The following is an 18,441-nucleotide window of genomic DNA, read 5'->3' as shown; positions in this document are numbered from 1 at the left end:
TACTGCACACCTGTGGCAAATGTCCCTCAAGCCCCTCTAATTTGTAAACCCCCAAAGCTACACACCTTCTTGTGTTGCTTCCTTCCATTCCACCCATTACCCAAAACAGAAGGCTGGATACCTCCCACACCTTCCACATCCATTGGGCCACACACTGCTGTCGCTTTGTCTCCTCGCTCCCTCAGGAGAGGACTGACTTTCTCTCCCCATTCAGGACCCAGATCTCACCAGCATCACTGCAGTCGTCTCCCACGCGGTTGCCCTGCTCCAGTCTTCCCCACTCCAAACTCATTCTGACCCTGCTGCCTGAGCGAGCGGTCTTCCTAAAGGACACGTTGGATCGTTTAATTTCTTTGTTTAAAGCCCCCGTGAGCTCGTCATCGACCCTGCAGGAAACACCACTCGGGCCTTGGCAAGGGAGGCATAGGGGTGGTCAGGCTCTGGCCTCCACTAATTTCTCCAGTCCCCTCTCCCCTGGCCACCACACCCACCGCAACAAAGACCGTTTGCACCTGACAAGAATAAGCTCCAGAGAATTCCTCATGTGCGCCGATCTCCCCACCCTTCCCATGCCTCTGTGTGTGCTTTTGGTGTCCTCCCTCCTCTCTGCCTGAGGCCTGCAGAAATCTGTGATCCTTCCACACCCAGCTCAGGCGTCATCCACTCCCACACTCCCAGACCCCCTAACTGTACTCCTCCCTGGAGCCCCACTAGTGCCTTTTATGTAATGGATCCTCCCCCCCCCCATTTTACTGTGTACACCTGAAAGTCAGACACCAGGTCTTCCTGGGCTTTGCACCCCCAATAAGGAGGGTCACCAATGATTTGTTGGATGAAACTAAAGCTGAGCAGTGAGCAAAAGGTTTGCTAGGCAAGAGGGATTTGCGTCAGTCCACGAAAAGCCTTCAATGCAGGTGAGAGGGGCCAGGGGCCAGGTGCCGCTGAAGGGGTTTGTTGGCACTGGGGAGATGCAGGTTCTGACGGGGGTGACTGGCAAGCTTCACGGTCACCGTCAGCCTTCCCGGGCCGTCGCACCTGTTTTTGACTTCCTGCCCCACGTGCGCCTCACCAGGGATCAGGATGCTCGTTTCAGCCCCCCCGCAGCCTGGGGTGAAGCAGACGCCCGTGAGCTGGGCGGAGGCAGGAACGAGGTGCTGAAGAGGCAGACGTACGGTTCGTCCCAGGGTCGGCCGCGGCACACCCACCTCCCCCGTTCCTCTCCTCTGGCTGGTGGGAGCCCCCGCTCTCACCGTCTAGGCTGGGCTGAGCAGTGTCTACACTCTCAAGCCAAATACACACTGGAGTGCCCCCTGTACAGTACCACACCCCTCCTTCCTGTCTCCCCAATCCAACTCGGCAGGGGTGGCTCCGTCCGTGTAACCTCGGTCGATCCCGTGTCTCCCCCACCCTGCAGTATGCCGCAGAGCTCCTGGCCGTGGTCCGCCTCCCCTTCATCCACCCCAGCTATCTGCTCAACGTGGTTGACAACGAGGAGCTGATCAAGTCGTCAGAAGCGTGTCGGGACCTGGTCAACGAGGCCAAACGCTACCACATGCTGCCCCACGCCCGCCAGGAGATGCAGACACCCCGAACCCGGCCCCGCCTCTCTGCAGGTACCAAGGGACATGCCCCGAACTCCCCAAATGCAGGTGCCACAGGGTCAGCCCCACTCTGGGTGGTCCCCTCCAGAGGCACCAGGCGCAGAGGCTAACAGCGTGGGGATGTGTCCGAAGGCCGTGCATCTGTATCCCTGCAGGTGTGGCTGAGGTCATCGTCTTGGTTGGGGGCCGTCAGATGGTGGGGATGACCCAGCGCTCACTGGTGGCCGTCACCTGCTGGAACCCACAGAACAACAAGTGGTACCCCCTCGCCTCACTGCCCTTCTATGACCGAGAGTTCTTCAGCGTAGTGAGTGCCGGGGACAACATCTACCTCTCAGGTGAGGCCCCCCCAGGGCTGGCTTGGGGACCAGGCAGGGACTTCCTAAGGGCTCCCCTCCCCACACCAGGGCTAAGGAAAGCCGAGGCCCGGAAGCCTCTACTTTGCAGGTGAAGTCTTCTCTTCCTGCCCCGGGGGCCGGGCCTGCCTGGCCGTGGGCCCCGCCTCACTCCCTGCCCGCTCTCTGGACCTCCCGTACTGCTCACAGGTGGGATGGAATCAGGGGTGACGCTGGCCGATGTCTGGTGCTACATGTCCCTGCTCGATAACTGGAACCTCGTCTCCAGAATGACGGTCCCCCGCTGCCGGCACAACAGCCTTGTCTACGATGGGAAGATTTACACCCTCGGGGGACTTGGCGTGGCGGGCAACGTGGACCACGTGGAGAGGTAATGAGGCCACAGTCACGAAAGCTAAAATCACTTTGCTCCTCTACCCCAGCACCAACCCAGCCGAGGCCGACTGGAGACGGGACATTTAGAGGGCAATAGTCCCAGGCTCTTCAAACACGGCAAAGGGAGAGGACCGAGGGTGGTGAGAGGGAAGCAGGAATGATGACGGCTGGCCCAGCCGCTGAGATGGGGCACTCTTGTCCCGTTCAGGGGTCAGACAAGCTGGAGGCATAGTGGTGCAAAGGCACAGGATGGGCGCGGCTGGCCTGACCGGGCAGCTAGGAGGCGCACTGGCACTGGAAGTCCCAGCCCAGAGCGGCGCTGAGACATGGGGCAAAGCTGCAAGCAATGGCCCAAATGTGTGCCACGTCAGTGGCTGTGACTCCAGATCCCTGCCGAGCGGGAGGTTCCACACCAGGGAGCCCCTTCCTCCCTCTTTCCCACACATCCCAGGAAACCTGCTTGCCACACGGGGAACAGTCACTGCATGCAGGTCTGGCCAACCGTCTGGAATTCTCTAGAATACAAAGTAATGGGCCGGAGAGCCATGCGTGTAAGCCTGCCCTCTGCTGGAAATCCCAGGCTGGCTTCCTCACTGAGGCCCATTTAAAACTGGCCACGCGTAGTGTAGGGATCAGGTGGAGGCAGAAGGGGCGTAGGCTGGAGGTGGGCACTTCGCGGGGTGCAAAGACCATCTTTTCCTTTGAGCTGGAGCCCACCCTTGCAGAGGACGGACACTGTGGGGAGAAGCCACAGAAAGAGCTCAGGAAGGCTCATGAGTCAGCAGCAAACAGGGGAGGCCTCAGTGCAGTCCTGCTCTGTGAGAAAAAAGTGCCCAGAGAGCCCCAAGTCAGACCGAGCTGCTCCCCAAGGACCGGCCCAGGAGGTCACAGCTCCGGTCCCCAGAGCTCTTTTTCCACATCCTTCCCATGTGCTTGCCCACCACCCTTGGCCCACGTCATCAGCTGTCACAGAATGCACATCTTCCCGTGCGGCAGCTTTCTGCCTGTGGACCCTCACGTACCCCTCAATTTGTATTTTTTCCCTCAGTGGCTAATTGGACACTTGACAAATGTTACAGCAAAGATAGTTTCAGAGTGAGACGAGCTCTGGATATTCACTGTGGGCTTTTAACTCCCCCAAGTGGAGCCCAGAGATGGCTCAGTAACAACATCTAATTGTCATATTGATTTGGAGATAATGGGGAATCCCTGTGTGGTTATGAGGATATTAATACTGCTGTTGAACCCGGGTCACCCCTGATGCTGACAGCTTTCAGTGGGACCCACTGCACGGCCATCACGTCCCAAGCCTTCCAGAAGCACCAGCTCCCAACCGTTTGTCATCCAATAATAAACACATGAAAAAGACATTTTCTATGTAGGAGTAAACTGAGCTAGACCTGTCATCCTGTCTTGCTTTTGTCAGCTATTTTTAATCTCCTAAGATGCTGATTACTCATTTTGCAAACTTATACTTGTTGATAAATACAGGGATTTGTTCAAGGATCAAATGCACGAAGAGGGGGGACAGGCTCCGCTCCCCCTGGGCTCAAGAGCAATTCTCCAAGGCCTGGAAGCAGTCTGTACTGGCCTTCCCTGGGGGCTGGGCCTTCGTTCCACTGTGAAATACCCGCCCGCTCGAGCACAGTGTGAGCAAAGCACCCCAGGAACTTTAGGAGATGGGGAGCCCCCCAGGACAACAGGGTGCCCAGAGCCCTTCCTCAGCCCTCTGGTAGACCTCTGGGTGGTATGCATACCAATGGGGTGGAGGACACAGGCAGAGGAGACGTGCACTGCTTCCCGAGGAACGGAACGTAGCTGGAGCCCCTTTGGGCAAGGAATTTCTGTGCCACATGGTGGCGATGAGAATTCAGGGTGACAAGAAGGTCAGGGTAATGGGGACAGACACGAGGGTGCTTTGTTCCCCAGAAAGCGCTAATGGTACAAATTGCTCTTATATTGATAATGAATGAGATATATGGTACATTATAATTATATTACATTACTGTATTACAGGAATAGAGCAAGATTATATAATTATAGATTAAAACAACAGTGCCATAGACAAGCCTGTATTATATCATTATATAAATAACTGGGTCTAATACTTCATAGCAATATATTGCACTAGCTGTGGTTACCGGATAAATGATAGCAGAGTGCCTCACTCCACAGGGTCATTTGCATGTCATTAGCATATCCTTCTCAAGCAGGAAGCTGACAGATTGAGCTGACGGAGGGCTTGTGGCTTGGCAATCAGCCACCTGGAATAACAAACTCTCGGGAAATTCGCATTTGGCGGAATGTGCCATTATACCGAAAGCCTGAAGACAGCCACATAATCTTCCACTGTCACCCAGCTCTTCTGCAGGAGCTCTTTGGATCTCTGCCATGTTGGCTTAAAAAACAGATATCTGAACTTCTGACACTGTCCAAAAAGACACTTACTGCATTGCCTATTAAGCCACATATCATTCGACTGGGGCTTAACTGAATCAGCGCCTGCTGCCCTGTAAGGTACTTCAGCCGCTTCTCAAACCCGGAGTCTTCCCAGGCACAGAGCTGGACGTCCCATCCCTGTCCCCTCATCCCTGTCTCAGAGCCAGGAGCACCGGCTAAGAGAGGCCATCTTCTGGATCACTAAGCTGTGACCGTGTTATGGCCCGTGTCCCAGGGAGGCTGCTGGGAAAAAGTGGGCCCTGTGTGCTTCACAGGAAAGGTGTGCTGGGAAAAACCCAGACCACAGCGGAGGCCCCACCTTGGGTCCGGAACACGCGAAAGAGCCATGTGGTGAGCGGTAGATCGGCCACCAAGTGGAAGGTCCAGAGTGAATGCTGGTGAGACCAGCCCTCTAGGAACAATTGACAGAGACGCCGAGAACTGAGATCCAAGCTGTCCAGGAAGACCTCAGATACCCCAGTTCCTTGGCTGATCTGCTCCATCCCCAATCTCTCCCCATCAGCTGCTTCCTGTCACTTTTGTCCCTGCCTTGTCCGGTACTCGCACTCTATCGCTTCTCCATGTTCTTACTTTGCTACTTTGTCCTGTAGTACACGTGTCACAGATCTGTTCAGCCCTGACTCGTCCCCTTCTCCACGCCTACCCCCGGGGGCTGAACACTGGTGGAGAAAATCCCACTGTCCAGTAGATTGGCCCCATGACAAAGTGAAGTCGTCCAACGAATACTGGGTCCTTCATGCTGCAGGGTCCTGTCAGCGGTTTCTCTCGCTCTCAAGAGCGTGTGGTTCTCGTCTCCTCCTCCCCGATCAAGGCTCTGAGCCCACAGACTCCAATACTCCTGCCGGCACTGACTCCTACTTCACAGAGAAGGTGGAGCCCTCAATCAACAACTCTCTGGTGTCCCTGCCGTCACTTCTGCATATGTACTGACGCTCATGCCATCCTTGCCTTCCTCTCTCCCACCCACACGGACACCACTTCCCTCTCCACTCTGGACCCTACCTGCATCTCCCCACCAGGAGCCTCCTTTGATCAGCCCTCCCCTCTCTTTCATATATATTTAATCTTTTTCTTATCCATTTGGCCTCCTTCCTGTCGGCACATTAAACACAAGTAAGCCCTTCCCCCTAAAATTAAAACAAAAACCGTGGTATGCCGTAGCTCGTTCATACTGGCTCCCAAGAGGTGACTACTACCTTTATAGGAATTCTGCAAGCCAGTTGTTAGCTACAGGTGTTATTAAAAATCAAATCATATAAACTTAGAACTAAATAAGTTACATTAAAAACAAAGGAAATCCATACTCAAAACTCATCACTGCTTTTTTTTTTTTTTAACTATATTTTTCACTGTCTATGCTCTGGAGGTGATATGTCCACTGTGTCTGTATATGGGTATATGGTGGATATTCTGACTGGCAGTGTCCTCTTCCCAATGCCACATTCAGCCATGAGCCATCGGTAGCTTGAAATCAGCCAAGATGAGAGGATTTACATCACAGAAATCAGCAAGTGCTTACATATCAGGACTCTTTTCCCCTAGCAAGCTTGTTTTTAAACACTTCTCAGCATACCACCGACAAAAGCCATCTCTTAGCTCCATATGCCTTCTTAGGTCCCACCTTCTCTGCCCCTTTCCCAGCTAAGTTTCATCCAAGAGAAGTCCCCCCATCGTGTCTACTGCCTCCCTCTCATTCACTTCGTGATTCACAACTAGCTCTTGACGAGAGCGCCGGGAACCCGTCTGGGACTTCTTTGACCTCCTGCCATATCCCCCACCCGTGGAGCTGTGTGCCCCCTGTGCTGCCGCCACTTCCCCGGGGACCCCCTCAGCTCCCCTCTTAGAGGCCAGCATTTCCTCAGAGTGCCCTCTGTTCCTCAGTCTTACTCTTGCCTACGCAGCCCCTGTAAGCTCCTCTCCCTTCAGTTTCCAGCTCTGTGCCAACAGCGACCCCTCGGCTGCACATCTAGGCCACAGATCCGTATATCCAACGCCCCACTGCACATCCCCGGTCTGTTACCCACAGATGCCTTAAACTCCCCATGAATAAAACAGAAATCATCACTCTCCTCCAAACTCCCCAACCTCGATTCCCTGTCCCCCGGGTAGCACCCCCTCCATCCAACTTCCCAAGCCAGAGACCCTGAGTCATCCTAGGTGACTCTACCTTCCTTAACGGCAACATCAGTTAATGACTGAACCCTGTCAGGTCACCTCTCCTGTTCCCACCTCCTCTCGTCCTTCCCTGGTCCAGCCCACTGCTTCCCCAGCTTCCAGCCCAGAGCCTGGGTAGACGGCAGATGCTCAGTGCAGAACCGTCCGACAAAAGGGTAGGAATGAGCTGGATAGAAACGGATACAGGGGCCTAGAAGCTGGGGAGCTCTGTGGGAGCAGAAGAATGGAGACCAGAATCTGCACAGAGGCAAGAAAGAGCCCACTGGGGTTCAGGAGGAAGGCTGAGAGGGCTAGTTTGGGCCAGAACCTAGGTGATCTCAGGCTCTGCCAGTGATGCCAAGGGCAGGAAGCAAATGCTGGTGCCCCTCCCCGGCAATGTCCACTGCCTTGGTTGTCGCCCCTGCTCTGAGCAAGGCCCATCTTTGACATGGGGCTCTTTTTCTCCTCTCTCGACAGGTACGATACCATTACCAATCAATGGGAGGCTGTGGCCCCTCTGCCCAAGGCCGTGCACTCCGCAGCAGCCACAGTGTGTGGCGGCAAGATCTACGTGTTTGGTGGTGTGAACGAGGCAGGTAGAGCCGCAGGCGTCCTACAGTCTTACGTTCCACAGACCAACACATGGAGCTTTATCGAGTCCCCAATGATTGGTAAGAACCAGCTTTCTCCTCAGTCTGGGGCCAGTGCAGCATCCCCACCTCACTGTTTTATTTGTCTCAATATCTTAAGCCCAGAGGTCGAGCTAAGGCTGCAGACCCATGGCTGGGGGCTGGGAGGGGGAGGCAAACCCCCAGCCCAGGTGTAGCTGTTGATCCCACTACCTGGACAGAGGGTGAGCTAGTCCGTGTGCCAGATGCCTGCTGGCCCCGGGCCTTGTCCTGGGGTTAACCAGCGACACTGGAAGTCCTTCCAGAGCCCTTCCTCTGGAGGGCCTGCTGGCAAAGGAAAGGGTGGGGAGGGAGAGGCCAAGAAGAGATGCCCTGACCTGCCAGCCCTGCTCTTCTCACAGACAACAAGTACGCTCCCGCCGTCACCCTCAACGGCTTCGTTTTCATCCTGGGCGGGGCTTATGCCAGAGCCACCACCATCTACGACCCTGAGAAAGGGAACATTAAGGCAGGCCCAAACATGAATCACTCTCGCCAGTTCTGCAGGTGAGGGGCGGCAGTAACTCGGCTAGGGTTGGGGAGGCGGAGGGCAGGGAGGGAGAGACGACGGGAGAGGTTTGAGCACAACAGCGATTGCCCACCATTCGATGACCAAAGCAATTCCCAAGCCCATAGAGGCAGCCCCCTCCAACCACAGGTATGGATGTTAGTGCCAGGGCAGAGTGGGAAGCACCCAAGGGCAGCCCATGGCCCACAGGCCCAACCCTGTGGCTCCAGCTGACCCATCTCAAAGCCAGAAATGGAGGGCTTCCTACAGGCACCAGCCCCATGTCCCTCGAGGCCACACCTCCTGGGTGCTATGAAGACAGCTCTCCCCCAGGACCACCTGGGACATCCATCACAGACAGGAGGCGGTGCCAGGCCAGAGCCGTGCGATTCCCTACATGGGACAAGGGGCTTTTCAAGGAATGCTCTGAACCAGGGAGCTGTACAAGGCACAGCTGACTGGGCAGAAACCCACACGGCCCAGCCCCCACAGGAAGAGAGGGGTCACCGTCAGAGTGTGCTTGGTTCCCAATCTGCCTGGCCCCATGGCCCAGAAAAATTAATTAACTTGGGCAGTGAGACAGCAGAGCCTAATCTTATAGCCCCATCCTTTCCTGGGCTAAGAGGAACAAGGTATGAAAAGGGGTCTCAGAAACCCCATTTTCAACATTTCCATAGCAGATCTTTCCCGAAGATATCTTGTGCCCATGCAGAGGTAATCACCAAATCCTCAGTGCTGGTGTAGCAAAGCTAGAAAAGTTGTAACCGACAACTAATGTGTCAGATGACCTTGGACAAGTGACTTCCACTCTCTAGGGAAGTTCTCCTATTTATGAAACAGGAGGTTGGACGAGAGAACTGCTAAGTTCCTATTAGCTTGGAGATTCGACAGTTCTTGAGCCTTTCTCCAAATGGTGGCAGTGCACAAGGCCACTCTGACCACACTGTCGGAAATAAAGACAACTGGAATTTGAGCACGGCTTATGGGGAGGATGCCTGTGCCTCATCTGAGACCAAAAGTGGGCACAGAAAGACTTAATGCCTGTGAGGAGCTATAACCTGGATATTGCAAGAGAAGCAGGGTAAAGATGGGCCACAAAGGGGAGAAATGTGAGGGGCCCAGGTGGCAAGGAACCACAGGGGGTAAGGCTGGAAATTTCAGGTAAGATGTCTGGACTGACATGTTCTGTCCCAGGCTCAGAACTTCAGAAAGAGGTGGAGACTTTGAAAGGGTATCTGTTCAGCTTCAGGGAACAGTCAAGAACACATGGCCAGCAGCTGAAAGGAGGGAGAAAGCAGGGCTGGGAATGCGGACACAGCTGCACATGTGACAGGGTGGCTGAACCACACAGTAAGACAGTAGTACGTGCAGACTGGAGCAGAATGTGGTGTTCTCACAATGGGAACAGCTGACTGAGGCAACAGCACCAAGGCAGCATAGCCTCTTACAGGAAGCCGGCCCAGGCTGCCGTGGTAACAACCCTACAGAGGGCGCACCGGCCCTCGCGGTCGTGGGTGGGCAGCAGCATCGGGTCACTCGCGTTAGGCAATCATGGCAGGAAGCTCTGGCTATGAGCGCCTTGGCAAGGGCGAATTTCTTAGTCAAGTAGTCAATGTTCAGCTATGGCTTAGCTCCTAATTATCCTGTCTGCTATCATGCAGATGCATGTTCTCATCCCGATTTGAGCAGTACGAAGTCTCTGTGTGGACAAGACAAGCTGCTCAGCAGACACTCGGAGAACTGATTCGAGGGCCGTACACAATCATGGCTGTTCTCCTAGCTGTCTTTAGGCTGTCTGGCAGGTCCTGGGATGCCCACCATACGTGTCACCCACAACACGGAGGGTCGTGTGAGCACGCTACCCATCCTGTAGACGGGCCTTACAGGAAAGGTGTTTTTCTTATACCAGCTTGGGTCACAGGGCAGAGAGTCTTGCACAAGGTGGGAGAGGCAGCTTGCACCAGGACAGGGTATTAAGAATCCATCTCCAGGTCCAAGGTGGAAGCTAAATGGCTAATTCCCCCCCCCCCCCCCCCACTTTCCCCAACAGCGCCGTGGTGCTTGATGGCAAGATTTATGCAACTGGCGGCATTGTTAGCAGTGAGGGGCCTGCCCTGGGCAACATGGAAGCCTATGAGCCCGCGACCAACACGTGGACCCTACTCCCCCACATGCCCTGCCCTGTGTTCAGACACGGCTGCGTTGTGATAAAGAAATATATTCAAAGCGGCTGACATCGGCAGAAAGCCCACGTCGAGTCTGGACAAGTCGGGTGAGGCAGATGCTACTCACGGTGATCAATGTTCAGCAACACCAATAAGAGGCCGATAGACACAATCGAAGAAATCACTGCGCTAAACATTTTGAATACTCTCTACATTGAATGTAGAAAATCATCCTCGCCTTTGGGGGAAGCGGGGGCATAGCGCTCCGAGCAGCAGGAACCACAACCATCCGAGGAGCTGGGCCGAGGGCTGGGGGGGGCTCCTGCAAAGGCACTTGCTCTGAACGGAGGCGCTCACTCTGCCCGGTGCAATAGAGTTTCACATATTTTTTCAACTGGGAGAGAGAAGCTGATTTTTCCTTCCTGCAGAGCAAGCTTGATCCCTACACAACCATAGATCAGTTATCCTATGACAATATTAGGTGTCAGGCTCTCTTGGAATAAGATCAAAGTGTCCTTATCACTTTGATTCCTACTTTTGTTTTTAACCAATCTACACTTTTCAGTGGCCGAGAGAAGATAAGGGACAATACTGTGCTGCACAAGGCCTGGGAGGTCCCTGCTGGTCCCTGCTGGGCTGAGGACGAGTCCAGCCGCCCGTGCAGAGCCAGATGTGGCTGGAGCCACAGCGCAGGGAGCAGCCTAGGGACAGCTGGGAGAACCTTTGTCCTTCACGGGTTTCTCTACCATGTTTTTGCTGGAGGACAGGTGACCGTGCTAGCTTTCTCTTGTCCGATATGAATTATTTAGATTTCCAAGGCATTTTCTTGATAAACAAAAAGGCTATTTTTAAGTACTGAGAGAAGGAGGAGGCCATGAGAGGGATAATGCAGGAATTCCCAAAGCTCTTCGCAGGTAGTGCCAGAGTGGGGCATTTGCTCTAATTTTTTCTACGTGCAGAATAGAGGATCTCTCCTGGGTGGGGGTAAATACCCCCGTTTTATTTTTTAAAAAATGTAACTCCCAGACAGCCCCATTAAGAGCTGTGCCTCATGGAGGCATTGTCAAGGAAGATTCTGTTCTAGAAGGAAACCAGTTCTGGCTCATGACACCAGTCCAGCTCCCTCCATGAGGTCAAGCTGAGGACCCAGGCCGGGTAGGAAGGGAGGAAGGGAGGGAGGGAGAATAAATGTCTACAAAGCACAGGAGACTATTTTTGATATTTATAGCTATATATTAAGGCACCTGCCACAAGAGCTCTCAGGATAGGGACAGCCTTCGTAGACGAGCCATGACAGCCACGGCCTGAGGGGCATGAGCAGAATCACTCCTCCTGTAGCATTTTAACCAGAGAAAGGGGAGCCAGGAGGGAGGTCACACCGTGGCTCATGAGAGAAAGGCCTTCCTGCCAGTCCTCAGACCCTCAAACCTCACGCGGTGACCAGTTTCCATTCCAGGGCAAGAAGAAAGCCGCCACCACTGCGCTTGTTTAGTTGAAGTTGGTACCAAATACGCATTCGCCATTTTTATATCTGGGAAGTCAACTTGCCGTCATTTCATAATAAAAACCATTTCTAAGGAGAAAAGGACAGGACAGGACGTGCTTTCCATCTTTCGGTATTTGATGACACAAAATTCCAGTTCTAATGTCGGGCATCAACTTCTAGCACTGCAAGTGTGGCTCCCACTTGGACAAGATACCGAGCTTCGTTTATGCAGTTTTTACTATTATTTATTCTTTTAAAAAGTAATAAGCACAAAACTACATACGTTGTATGTCATTTAAAGTATTTACGTCAAACAGGGTGCAAGTGTGAACCCAAGGACCGGAGCACAAATCTCTAACTGCCTGGGGCAGGGCCGATGTTAGCGTTGGCGTGCGTCTGCCTCCAAAGGAGGCGTTAGTGGTCAGCGAGACTCAACACAGACGACATTGAAATTCCGCTTCTCTCCTCATCTATCACACTGGAGCAACACTGGCTATTTCTGTGAATGATACAAAACAGGGTTCTCTGTAATGGTATTGTACATAGTATATGTTTATTGTTAAGTTCTTGTTATATTATAATAAATATATTTATAGATCTAGACTCAGAAGCCAGTGGAATGCCTTTGTGTGCATTGATGGCCACAGTGATGAGGAAGTCCATGCAGGCCTGCTCCTGCTCTCACACATCAGCTGTCTGGGCTCTCTCGGAGCCTTTAGTACAGGTCTTGATGATTAGAAAGGACAGGACTCCTTGGCAAGGGAACCCGCAGACCGACTCTGCTCTACTAAGGATATCCACACGAGGCTTCCCCGGGGGCAAGGGATGACTGCTCACTCTCTTGCAGGGAAGGAAGTTGAACAGAGTAGTAGGAGAAGGTAGATTCACCAGCATTTCACCCAGGCAAAGAGCCCCATGCCCTTAACCCCCAGATCTCACGAAGACCTGGCATCTTCTTGCGAGAAAACATGTGAAGAAGGTGGATGAGGGTAGGTGGTAGTGGGAGTTCTTCAGAGCTCGGGTAGGGCCTATATTGGTAGAACACACACTTGCCAAATAGGTATCTGCAATGGTATCTTCAGAAACACCAGTCCTAGAGGAAAAGACGGAAAACGTGTAGAAGATTCCAGTCACGAAGAGCTGAAATTATAACCTGTTATAAAAACCAAGCGATAGTCTAGTGAGCTCCTTCCCTCTCTACTTAATTTCCCTATATCAAGGAAAACGTGTTCTCTGCGCCTATGAAGAGTCTGTTTACTCTTACCATAAAAGATATGTGTAAAAGAAAAAAAAAAAAGACACATGTTGTTAGAAGCCCATGTAACTATGGGAGGAGTCTCCCCTGTTGAACTCAAGGTACTACCATCAGACCTGGCAAGACTCAGGCACAGAAGAGATGGACCGCATTGTGTGTGTGTGTGTGTGTGTGTGTGTGTGTGTGTGTGTGTGTATGTGTGTGTGTGCGCGCGTGTGTGTGTGTGTATGTGCACGCGCAAATTTAAAAAAATCATAGCCAAAATAAGGAAACAGTTGGGAAAAATATTTGCAATCCATATGACAAGGGATTAATATCTTTACTGATGAGTCTATATAGTTCAATAAGAAAACATTAAGTGATTCCAATTGTTTAACAGATCATCGACCTTACAAGAGGAAACATTAATAGTAAATATAAGACAGGTTGGTAGTTATCAAAGAATGAAACTTAGACAATGAGGTACCATTTTCACCTACTAAATTAGCTTCCCTAATCTAAAAATAAAAGGGGGAGAGGTGCTGGGAGAGCTCTAAATGCTGATAAGGAGCAGTGAAACTCACTAGTGCCAAGGGTTCTATGAACTGAAATGGCTTCTAGAAAGCAATGTGGCAGGTGGCATGTATCAAGAGCCTAAAAAGTATCTGACCCAGTAAATCCACTTCTGTGCATCCATCAGGAAATGTCCTACAATAACTACCTCCCACCTACTGACACTAACTTTATGCCAGACACTGTGCTAAGCACTTAGCGCATTGAATCCTTACAATTCTACAAGATAGCCACCAAAGACAAGCAGCATTATAAACCACACTGTAAGATTCATATTTGTACATGACTGTGATTATGTAAGATATGTACAAAGATATATAAGCTATAAAGATACATAAAATATGTATATAAAAATAGCCAGATGTGCAGTCATGAAACTATTAGTTGTACTGATGCAATTATGGGCTGTTTTCCTTCTCTCTTTTCCAAAATGTATATAAAGAGATGTTACTTTTATAATAAAGATACAGATATAGATATTTTAATGGGGAACCGGGGACAGAAAGTAATCTTTCCCCCATATTTTAGTCTGAGAAATTCTCGATTATTTCCTGTTTTGGCCACCATAAGCAATGGAAAAGTTAGAGTTTAGAATAAAGAAACAAGTAATTACAGATAAGAAAATTGCCAGTAATAATCAAGATTGGTTTTTTCAAACCTAAAGGCTAGGAGTGAAGGGATTATATCTTTCAGGGCATGAAGATTTTCATGAAGCAAATGAACTTCACATTCTTGGAAGGTCAAGAAAAAAAAAAGGACAGTAATAAAGAAGGAAACATTCTAGTTCGACGTAAGGATGAATGGATGAGTGCTAAAAATCTGGAATGGGTTACCAAGATCCTTGTGAAGGGCTTCTCTAATCTCAATACTATATTTGTGTAGCATAACTGCATACATTATTTTATTCTCTCAACTACCCTAAACATCATAGGGCATCATCTTCACTCTTCAAGAGGAAATAAATCTTAGAAAAGCGACCTGAATGCACTAACAGTTCTGCCACACCCCAAGTACTCTCCATACATTATCATATCTATTCCTCCTAACAATCCTGCAGGTGGCTATCCCTGCTCCACAGGCTCCAGACGTGAAACAGAGTCCGGTCTAAGGCACATTGGCATTCAAACCCCACTCGGTGAAACTCCAGACAGCCTGTGCTACATCACATGGCCTCGTCAAGGCTGCCTGGACTTACATAGCTCCTATGACTCTAAGACTAAGGCTCCTTCCTTTTCCCCAAGCCATCTCCAAAATCTGTACTAAGAAAAGGAATTCTGTTAATACGATAGACATGCCGCTCTGTGTTAGACATGGCCCTCTTGAGAAGCAAATTTCCCTACGCCTTGCGAGAATGTCCGCTCAGGAAATGGTTTTGGGGGAAGGAAAGAGCCCCCTGAAAGCAGGTATCAGACCATCCACTGCTGCCTCATTTGAAACTCCTGTGAGCCTTCACTCTGCAATAAACTCTCAAGGGGTTCCTAATGTTCTTGCTGACCACAACCCAGGACCTGAGAGAGGAAAGGAAAGGGAGGAACAGCATTCGTACTTAGGCTGCACCATCCTCAGCTACAAAGGGCATATCATGACCTTGGCATCCAAGAAGTAGGTTCAACTGTTCTCCCACCTGGGTCAAGGGTCTGAAATGTGGAGCCGACTCTAAGAGCCTGCCTTTATCACGTGATGGCAAAAATGAGACCATCCAAGAACCTGTGTTTACCTTCCCAAATTTATAATCCACGTGCTCTGTTATCCTCTAACATTTGGCAGATCTCTTGAGTGTCTTTCCTCGTGAAAGATGAGGACAGCCTTTGAGTAGATCATACTAGGTCGATAAGACTATGTTCTCAGCAGGCAAGGGCCATACCCTCTTACCTTCCCCCACAGGGCACTTCACCCTGATGAGTAGTGACAGATTACTCAAACTCTACTGGCAGCAAGAAAAATGTTTTGAGTTATGAAAACTATAAAGGCAAGGCTATGATTCTGCATAATGTTTTGGCCATCCCTGTTGTCTATAGATGACTAAAGAAGCAACAGCTTTTGTTAAAGCATTTTTATTTACCATGTGTATAGAACTCCTTCATTCTTGGTGAAACTAGCCACTGCTAGTGCAAACCTGTGCACCATGGGATCCATCAGCCTTTCTGCTTAGGGCTTCAGCCTGGGGACTTTGCATCCCTGCAGGTAAAAGTCAGTCTTTGAGACTCTACATTTCACCCCTCCACTCTCCAGTACCTCTCCATTGCCACTGCCTTATTTTTAAGCCCTCATGACTTCTTGCCTTAGTCGTTGCTATAGCCTCTTTCTTCCGGTTCTTTTTAAATAACAACTTTATTGACATATAATTCACATACAGTAAAACTCATCCTTTTAAAGTATACAATCCAGTGGCTTTTAGTATATGCAGAGTTGAGCTACCATCACCCCTACTCAACTGGAGAACATTTTCATCATTGCAAAAAGAAACCTGAATCCACTAGTAGTCACTCTCCACTTTCCCCACTGCCAGTGCATGGTTACCACTAATCTACTTTCTGTTCTTAGGAATTTGCCTATTATGGACACGTCATATAGATGGAATCATACAATACGTGGTCTCTTGTCTCTGGCTTCTTTCACTCAGCGTAGTGTTCTCCAGATTCACGTATGTTGTAGTGTAGATCATTCCTTTTTATGGCCAATACTCCACTGAACAGGTATATTAAGTGGATATACATAAAAACAGATACATCTGGGGGCACCTGGCCAGCTCAGTTGGTAGAGCATGTGACTCTTGATCTCAGGGTCATGAGTTCAAGTCCTACATTGGGCAGAGAGGTTACTTTTAAAAAAATTGTTTTTAATGTTTATCCATTCATTAGTTGATAGATGTTTGAGTTGCTTCCACATTTTAACCATTAAGAATTATGCTGCTATAAACTTTTGTATACTGTTCAAGATTTTGAGATTAAATAAATTTGGGAAATGCTAGGTAAAGCAAGGTTAAACAGGCTTCTACTATAGTACTTTTCAGGGTCAAAAACAGACTAACATTCATTCCAATTTTACTACAATGGATACACAGGCAATGTTTTCCAAACTTATGTGGCAACAAATTGCCCCCCATGCCCTAGAAAACTTCTCTTCGAAAATTATGATATAAGCTCAAATAGTCACATGGGATTCTGGAGTCAATACATCTGACCCTCATCTTTGAGAGAAGCACAAGAGCAAGTAAAGGTAATATTGTGAAAGATTCAGAAGCAAATTCTGATTTAGAATTCTCAAAATGTTTCTTAAGTTGATAAATTTTTGTATGTTAGCAGATCAGTATTCTTTGAAGTCAACAAATCCTTTTTCTGAATACAGCAAAATATGTTTCACTACAATTTTCTAAGTGCCAAAAAGATCTCAGCATCTCTTATACTGTATACAAAGACTGAAATAGGGGTGCCTGGGTGGATCAGTTAGTTAAGCAGACAACTTCAGCCCAAGTCATGATCTCACGGTCCGTGAGTTAAAGCCCTGCATCCGGCTCTGTGCCCACAGCTCAGAGCCTAGAACCTGCTTCAGATTCTGTGTCTCCCTCTCTCTCTGCCCCTCCCCAACTCGTGCTCTCTCTCAAAAATAATTAAAAAAACTTTTTTTTTAAAGACCAAAATAAACAGTTACACTTTAACCACTCTACACAACTAAAATACCCAACCCACTATATTCAGTGATAGTTGCAAATGCATGACCTGACAATTCCTGGAAAAGATTCTCAGGCATTTTGTACTTTATTAATTTATTTATTTTGAACAACATGACAATCCTCTCAACAAGGGGACTGTATCTATCAGAGATCAGGGAACAGAGAAACCACTTGTTCAAACAACACTGAAATTTTCTAATTCCACTATTCTCATTAAAACTAATAAAACAAAAATATGATTTAATATTTGTGTCTAGATTAACATTTGTGGTAACAGTGAGATAAATTTTCATCTAATTCCAGTATAAAATTTCAGCATCTGGGAGAAAAAAAGTGCTTTTTGATGATCTTTTGCTTTTTTTATTCTGTGTATATACATTTAAGTTCAAACAATGTGGAAATTAGTGTAAAGAAATATTCCAAAGATGTGAAACTGATTTTTTATAGTGTGATAGGCAATTACTCCTTTCTTTGCTACCAACTCCATTTTAAACATAATCTTATTAAAGAAATGTCCTTATTAAACCGTGGTAAACTACAGAACTGACAGCTTACTGAGGTTTCCTTTAAATATGTGAAGTAATTTGAGACTTCCCACCACAAATACATTTCAGTAATATAATAAGTACAATGTTACTTGTAGATTGTCACATTTCTTTTTAAAGGGATATTCTGTTGTGAAGTCTTGTTAAACTACTTTGCACTCATGAAAATGCTAAAATAGAAATTTGTAATTAATTTCCAACACTTTCCCAAGGAACTTTATGCTATAAGCAAAGTAACTGTATGCACTGTTTAGAAATAATGCTATCTCACATCAAAATTAACTTTGCTTTGTTGCCATAATGAGAACGTTAGGAAAGCTCTAAGCTCTGTGTAGATAGACACAGACACATGATTCAGATTATTCATGTGTTTTTTATTAATAGTTCCACAAGTTTTTTTAAGCCTGTGGTTTTACATGTCGCTCTCAAAGAGTAATGCCTACTGATTTACCATTTGTTGAGAAACTGGAAATTCCAGAGCGTTTGATAACCTACAAGGATGAAATTTTTGAAGCTGCACCTGACACTGGACCCTTTTTTTAAACCTGTATCTGTTCTACCTAAGACATTTTAAACTCTAGCTCTGACAAAATTCTCCGTCTAGCACATTCACATGGTTCCCCTTCTATATTTGCTCTTTAGT

General features: G+C 48.9%; 1 protein-coding gene across 5 annotated transcripts in view; it reads left to right on the top strand.

Annotated features, from left to right (window-relative positions):
* The window catches only part of KLHL29 (kelch like family member 29), a 315,206-nt gene extending 298,220 nt beyond the window's left edge, over nucleotides 1-16,986 (top strand). For 3 of the 5 annotated variants that reach the window (XM_047852392.1, XM_047852391.1, XM_047852394.1), the window contains 6 exons: nucleotides 1,415-1,613; nucleotides 1,757-1,939; nucleotides 2,147-2,327; nucleotides 7,424-7,617; nucleotides 7,977-8,121; nucleotides 10,173-12,300. In XM_047852392.1, coding sequence (XP_047708348.1) covers nucleotides 1,415-1,613; nucleotides 1,757-1,939; nucleotides 2,147-2,327; nucleotides 7,424-7,617; nucleotides 7,977-8,121; nucleotides 10,173-10,356 — 1,086 coding nt within the window. In that variant the 3' untranslated portion in view covers nucleotides 10,357-12,300. Of the gene's footprint in view, nucleotides 1-1,414; nucleotides 1,614-1,756; nucleotides 1,940-2,146; nucleotides 7,261-7,423; nucleotides 7,618-7,976; nucleotides 8,122-10,172; nucleotides 12,301-16,974 lie in introns of those variants that run through there. The other 2 variants (XM_047852393.1, XR_007150831.1) reach the window with 2 other exon arrangements.
* The last annotated feature ends 1,455 nt before the right edge of the window (nucleotides 16,987-18,441 follow it).

Source organism: Prionailurus viverrinus, chromosome A3 (assembly GCF_022837055.1).
Source record: "Prionailurus viverrinus isolate Anna chromosome A3, UM_Priviv_1.0, whole genome shotgun sequence".
Taxonomy (NCBI): domain Eukaryota; kingdom Metazoa; phylum Chordata; class Mammalia; order Carnivora; family Felidae; genus Prionailurus; species Prionailurus viverrinus.
Note: the sequence above shows the minus strand (reverse complement) of the source record. Positions and strands in the feature narration are given on the sequence as shown.